Below are 7,058 nucleotides of genomic sequence, written 5' to 3' on the forward strand. Positions count from 1 at the left end.
GAAATGATTCCAACTTTACTAGTTGCCCCACGAAAGCCCTATAATTCCACATGTTAGACGATATATGGAAAAGCATCCATAAGTTCCGAGCTTTCTTACTTTAACTCAAAAATCCCTCTAAGAACAAATGTTGTTAACAGGAAGTCGTCTATTATATATTATATGTTATATGTGTTATATGAAGTCGTATATTAAATAATACATCTATGTGAAGTGTTCCCCACATGATCATTAAGTGTAGTGCACATAAATCACTTCCGCCTTAGATCTAAAGATGAGACCTAGCGTGCGCTTTAAGCAATTTGCTCCATTTCAATCAATGAAATGAAGGAAAAGAAGGCTTATTTACCTAGCATTAGACTGCGTACAGAACGAGAGATTGCATTGCAATCAAAGCTGCAGAAAACAAACCAATAGCTCAACCACCGTCGGCCAATGTTGCACTTGGCCTTCATGGGAAACCGATGCCAATATCGGGGTCATCGGTATTGCAAATTAATGCTACCTTAAAACCATCCGTTGCAGCTCCGAAACGGTACGGAAAGCTTTCGCCTGTAATTAAGACAAATGTATGTGTGTGCACAGGAACAAAACGAACTCAGAGAGCTCAGGAACGTTCGAGTCGGCATACAGATTCAACTGGTGATACGCTGTTCGCTCGCTTCTGTTTCTCCGTTTTGCCTCAACGGCTGGCCGGCCTGTGTACGTTCGGATTATTATTACAGCACTCTCGGTGTGCCCGTTTATATGCCACGTTTGAACGCTGTTCCGAACGGTACACACTTTACTTTCCCTTCCCGTATGCACTTGGAGCAGAAGTTTATTGGATCCTTTGCGTTTCCTAGGGTTGATAACTTTCCTGCAATCGAACGCTCGAGATGTGTGCAGCAGTCGGTACGCTACGTACACACGTGCATATACGCAGAGACAAAAACACACGCACCAGCGCACCGCTGCTGTTCGATTTTCCCCCTTTTGCCGCGTGGGGCGGGTTTTCGGTAAATATTTAAATCAATCGATAAAATGCACATTGATACGGTGGACGTCAGGCGAGACAAAGGACGTGAGAGCGTTCATACAATTACAATGTATTCCCCTGAGTTATGGCAATTGAAAGCGATACGAGTCAGGAGCGTCGGGACGGTCCGGATGGAGCTATTGAATGCAAGGACAGCATATTTGTTACTAGTACACACAATGGATTTGGTGGAAGATAAAAAAATACTTCCCCATTCATGTGCAAGTAGTCGTAGTAGTAGTAGTGTTTAATTGATTATTTTTGTCCCATTGTATTGCCCCGCTTATCATAAGCCCAATCGAGACCCTGCCAGTGAACGCACTTCATCACATTTAATTGACAAAACTACAGCATACTTACACAGAGACATGGTACACAAAGCACTTGTAGCCGGCCGGACGCTCGAGGAAGTTGTACACCTGGCCCTGGAAGGTTGCACGGCCGGCATGACGTCGCTGGGCTTTCACGTAGCTGCGTGTCGCTTCGCCCCACTCCTGTGGCCCACCTCGGTCGACCGACAGTTGTAGCCCTGCAGGTGCGGTGATGTCACAGCCGGAAGCAACAGGTTCACGTGCAGCCACAGAGGTGGAACCCATGTAAAGAAGCATGGAAAAGCGTTGTGATTAGACTTGCTGCATCCAGCAGTCGATCCAATAGATCCGCTACGGTGCGTTTATTTATTAAGAGAAAGATCAGACTGGGAAGTCACTTTGTATTACATATTTTAGAATGCACTTAGGAGTAGGCCATCCATGGCATGGCCAAACTATACTAAGGGGCAAATTCATTAGTATGAATTAAGATCCGCACATCAATTATTTAACCCACATACCAAATTTGAACTCAGATGCAACTGTCATTGGTGGTAAGTAAAAGCTCCATCTGTCAATTAATGTCGATTGACAGCACTTTATTTACATAATTGGAATACCGAATTTTAACTGAATTGAGGTAAACTCGTACCACAATATCTTCTGCTCGATAGTGTACCCGAAATTTTTAGTCAAAACATGACAAAAGTGATCGTTCTGTCATCTCGTTCTTCAAAGTTGGTTTACGGTGACTTTGAACAACTCAACTGCAGGTAGTCCTCGCAAATACAAACATTTGAATTTGAATTTTTTGATGTAAAATGCACTCGAGATGCATTATAAATGAAAAGTAACGCCTGCGCTACAATGTTAAAGTGTAAAGGATATTGCGTCCGTATCAAACATTTGCGGAAATTCGAGATACCCGGATGTTGGAGGTTCGCTATAAAAGTCTAGAGCCATTCCACGAAGTAACACTAATTATAGCTGATCGCTATAATCCGTTAAAGATCCGCATATCTCAAATTTCAGCGAATATCGCATCCTGGTGCAATATCATTTATACTTCTTAGTTACAGAGTCAAATTTCTTCTCCGTCCTTTACTTATTCAGCTTTTCAGACGACTTTTTGAAAGACATGAACATGAAAAGGAATGACATTTTAAACTAATTTTCTACCTTTTTGCCTAAATATTGTGTGGTAAGGTGTCAAATTTCGACGTATAAGAGGAACCGTGTATCTCGGGGACTGCCTGTTCTATGGGGACTATCTGTATGAAATGAAATGTAGCTTAACTATGGCAATGAGTCAATTGTTGCCATAAAATCGAAATTGTTGCAGGAACTCAACACCATCCTAGCCAAACCTTACATTAAATAAAAGCCTGTTTAAATTCTTACTTAAAACACCTAGACACATTGTAATCTAAGCTATTTTCTACCTAATCAAATCTGTCTATTGCAAAACTAGTTCATCACCTTCTCATGCAAAGGTTTATGTTTTAATTGAACAGAATGTCCTTCTCGTTTTGCTACTATCCTCTCACACCGTCAAACGCAAAAACACACCCACACTGTTCTGTTTATGTTTCGAATTCCCAAAAACTTCTCCACTTTCGCTGTCACTTTCTAACCTTTCACCGTGGCCCTTTCCTTTGGGTGGTGTTTTCCTTTTTGCCGAGCACCACCAAAAATTGTCGACCATCCAAACAACCGGTGCTATTTTTGTTTACTTTCAATTTCGGGCATGATAGCGAAACGGTAAAACTTTTTCCCTTGTCCCCCCCCCCCCCCCTCGGTTCGCTTCTTGTTTACTTGACCGAAGTGAAAGATTTATTCAAATCGATAAAATGTCCCACCGCTGCAGGTGGGAAGGGTGGGAATGTTTTTCCTATAAATTAACTTTTGCCGAATAGATCGATTGAACGAGGCTGCTTGGATGGAGGTTTTTGGGGAAGGAAAAGTTATGGAACGTTAAATTTCATTAACTTTCAAACGGTTGCTCGCAGCATGCACGGCGGTGAATGCATTCGTAATAACAACGCGAACCGTACGTCAAATATGACACTTAATTTCAACAATCAATTAGCTATTTCCACCTCGAGTTCGACTTGTAGCACGACGCGTGTTCGCATTCACGTCGTTTCTAGCCAAATGCATCCGACTGCATTAGACTCCCCGTCACGAGACTTTCCAATTTTCGGTTAGTGATTTCCATTCATACACTCGATTGCCTTCGCAGTCAGCGTCAGGCGAGAGTGGAAGTACCATCCACTGCAAGCCACTAACAGCTCGTTATTTCGCTCTTTAGCGTTAGCAAGGAGCCGGAAAATTGGCCCACTTTAACGCGAACAAGCACAACCCACTCACACACAACCCGTCCAGGGCCGCGTGCATGAATCGGGAATCGGGCGGAAATCTCGAAAATCTCCCGCACGCCAATCGGCGAAACTCTGCTGGGAACTTTCTCATGCTGTTCCCCCCCCCCCCCCCCCTCTCCCCACTCACATACACACACCCACACACACACTTACCGATAGCATTCAAGGACGTCTGTTCACCGGACGCCACCATGGCAGCCGTGGCCGTTGACTTGCGCTTGAAGTTTTTCTGCCTCATTGCCGCCTGTCCACCGCCACCGGCCATCTCGACGATCGTTACTGCGGGCGAGTTGGTCAGCAGCTTGCCACCGACCGCACCGTACATCAGGTGCTCGTTGAAGGCGATCCCGAGCTCCTCCAGCCGTTCGCTTCCATCGCCAAAGCTGCCCACACCGGGACTAATGCCTCCGGCGTTCACCGTGCCCGCCCCACCGTTGACCGCGTTCACGCCACCACCACCACCACCCACCAATATGCGTCCGCCCGGCGTCAACTGGCCGGCGAGGGTTCCGCTCGCGTAACTCCCGTAGCTACCGCACAGTGCGCCCCCGCTGCCACTGATCACCTGCACCGAGGCAGTCCGATCGTGCAGCAGATTTTCCGACTCGTCCAGCGCCATCAGCTCCGTTATTTCGCCGCCCTCGCTCATGAAGGACGCCGACTGCGAGTGGGAGGCCAGGTAGCTTAACCGGGGCGACCGGTTGATGTTTTCCGCCAGCGTCGGTATGCGGTGGTGCTTCGCCATTTTCGCCGCTCTGTGGGCCGTCGCCTTTGATCTCCTCGTCTCTGAGGCGAGCGTGCGCCTCCGCTCTGCCGTCGCTCCACCGTTAATGATTGCCTCGGGAAAGCACCTGACTTCACGCGGAGCCCGATGCACAGGGTGAACGTGAAGTACGGCCGTATGTAGCGGCCGGCATCGGTTTAAAGCGGCCGGAACCGTTTGATCCCGGGCGTGGTAGGCGAGAAGTCGGGCCGATTAGCTCGCGCTGGATGCATTTCCGGACAGGGGAAGACTGTAAAGAAAAGTTAGCAGTTACGCCGAGATTAGCGAGCTTAATGGGTGAGTTTTGTTTGATTAATTAACTTCCGGGAAGGGAGCAGGAAAATCGACTACAACGCATCGTGAAACAGCGTCATCAACAGCTCACATAAGTAGACACTTTCGCTGCACATCACTCTTCATTACAAATCCAAAATTAATTATTTGTACGCCTTCGTGTCATACGCGAGAAGGGTCCAGAGTTCCACAAATAACGATATAAATTATAAATTTTCCCTTTTGATGTTGATTAATAGCACATCTGATCACGTCCAATAATGCTAATGGGATACGAAAGACTGCATACGATTACCACTCCGCGCAGAGTTGTGAGTTTTTGATTGAAATGTCAATTTCTGTCATAAGGGTAAGCTTATTTGCTGTGTTATTTCATACACTTCAGTCTATCAGATTAACGAATTCTTGGAAAAATGTTTCGATTTTTATTCGCGTGAAAATGAGCCATGAAAGAGTAAAGTGGAGGAGTGAAACATGAAAAAGAAAAGCGTTTTTCCAGACAGTGGAAAACTTCTAAAGCGTTTTATAGCATGCTTATAGTGTGGCTACTCTGCAACAGATGGCGCTAGCAGTCATGGGTGCGATTTTCCTTTGGAAGTGGAAATGAATCATTAATTTACAAAGAAACCTGGACTTTTTTACTAATTTTACTTTATACAAACTGGCAATTAATCAACATGCTGATTTTATACTTATTATGTTATGCTATAAAATCTTTTGTTCCTAGTAATTTAACATATATAAGTGAAGAGCAATATGCAATGTTCGCTTTGATAAAACTCTTACCGTATTCAGCGAATCAAAGCTGATGTGAATTGAATGATTTCTGCATGGTCGTTCATGGAATGAGGAAATCAAAGCTATTTCAAACCACACACATTAAACTACCTGTTCGAATTCGATAGGAATAACATAATTACATTTCTGAAAACTTCGTCAGCGACTCTTTGGTTGCTGGAAAATTGGATTCCAATTCAACGAAATTCATAAGTAGATCAGGTTATTGCTAACTACGGTTTAAAAAACGGATTGATAGTTTTCTGGAAATCTAAATTTAATCAGAACATCGCTCTCGGGCGTAGAAAACCATGAACAACATTCGAAGACCTCACAAATGCCTTTAATTAAATTCATTCTCCCAAATTCCGTGCACCAAAAATTGCACCGCAGTGGAACTCGTTCCGGCCACGAACTATTGGAAAAAATTCTTCCACTTTCTTAACAAGATACTCCAGTAGCTCCTTCATCAGACGTAATGATGCAGAAGTTACTACGGTGTACTACGGAGGTCAAGGGTCAGCAATCAGCCAACACTTTCCGAGTGGAAATAGTCCTTTGCTGCTTTAAGATGAACCACGCGACTGGGAAATAGCCTTTCATTATCGTTTTAACCATTGATTTGCTGCTGCATTCATTGTGCATTTTGCAGCTTGCTTACTGCTGTAAATTGGAATTAAAAGAGGTCTTTGGAAAATTTTTGAATGGAGTCTTTTGATGTTATTATATAAATGGGGTTCGATGTAAAATTATGACATATTGCCCTGATGACAAAATTTGGTAATAAAACTGCACTTTTCATGAACAATATCAGATGTAGAAAAACATCCAAACATTTAAAACATCCCCTCTGTTCCCACTTTCCACGAAAGCAATCAATTCACTCTCATCGACTCTTAAATCACCGACTCTTGTTGAATTATCCGGTAACAAACAAACGTAAAGAATAACAAATCATCGCGGCGTGAAAGTGGAAAGCTGCATATGTAACGCACATCAAGAGAAAGCATACGTTAAGCGGAGGACACATATAACGATCAAGTGGGTTAATGCGCACTACTACAAACTTCAAAATGTGCAGCGACCGGAAGTTCCGTGTGGTTTCTCACTATTTTTTTTTCTTCTTCCAGCACCCTCTCCGTCGCTTATACGCTTATATGCTTTTTTCCCATTGAACAGTGAAATGGTGCAGAGAATAAATCACTTCAGCTCAACCCGTCATAATGTTCGTTCTGCAACGACGATGCCTTACAGCACATTCTTGGATGCAAATTGCTCCACCTCAACGTGGATGTGGAGGGAAGAAATGGAGAAGAAAAAATAATTTTCACAAAACTTCACACCCGGATGTGCCGTACTGCTGCTAGAAATCACTTCCGAATGGAGAATTTCCTAGAAAGCGCACTGCCGCTGCCGTGCACTTCCCATCGCTTGCGCATCCTCGTTTGCATGGAAATGGATGACAACATTTGCTGATGATCAAACCGATGCTTCCCTTGCTGCTGCTGCTGCTG

General features: G+C 44.3%; 1 protein-coding gene across 1 annotated transcript; it reads right to left on the minus strand.

Annotated features, from left to right (window-relative positions):
• Positions 1 to 1,374: 1,374 nt before the first annotated feature.
• LOC128299796 (uncharacterized) lies at positions 1,375 to 4,455 on the minus strand. Its single transcript, XM_053035879.1, has 2 exons — positions 3,864 to 4,455; positions 1,375 to 1,547 (listed from the first exon to the last, which is right to left on the minus strand). Exons 1-2 carry the CDS (start codon positions 4,453 to 4,455, stop codon positions 1,375 to 1,377), a joined length of 765 nt encoding a protein of 254 aa, XP_052891839.1.
• Between the last annotated feature and the right edge of the window lie 2,603 nt (positions 4,456 to 7,058).

Source organism: Anopheles moucheti, chromosome 2 (assembly GCF_943734755.1).
Source record: "Anopheles moucheti chromosome 2, idAnoMoucSN_F20_07, whole genome shotgun sequence".
Classification (NCBI taxonomy): domain Eukaryota; kingdom Metazoa; phylum Arthropoda; class Insecta; order Diptera; family Culicidae; genus Anopheles; species Anopheles moucheti.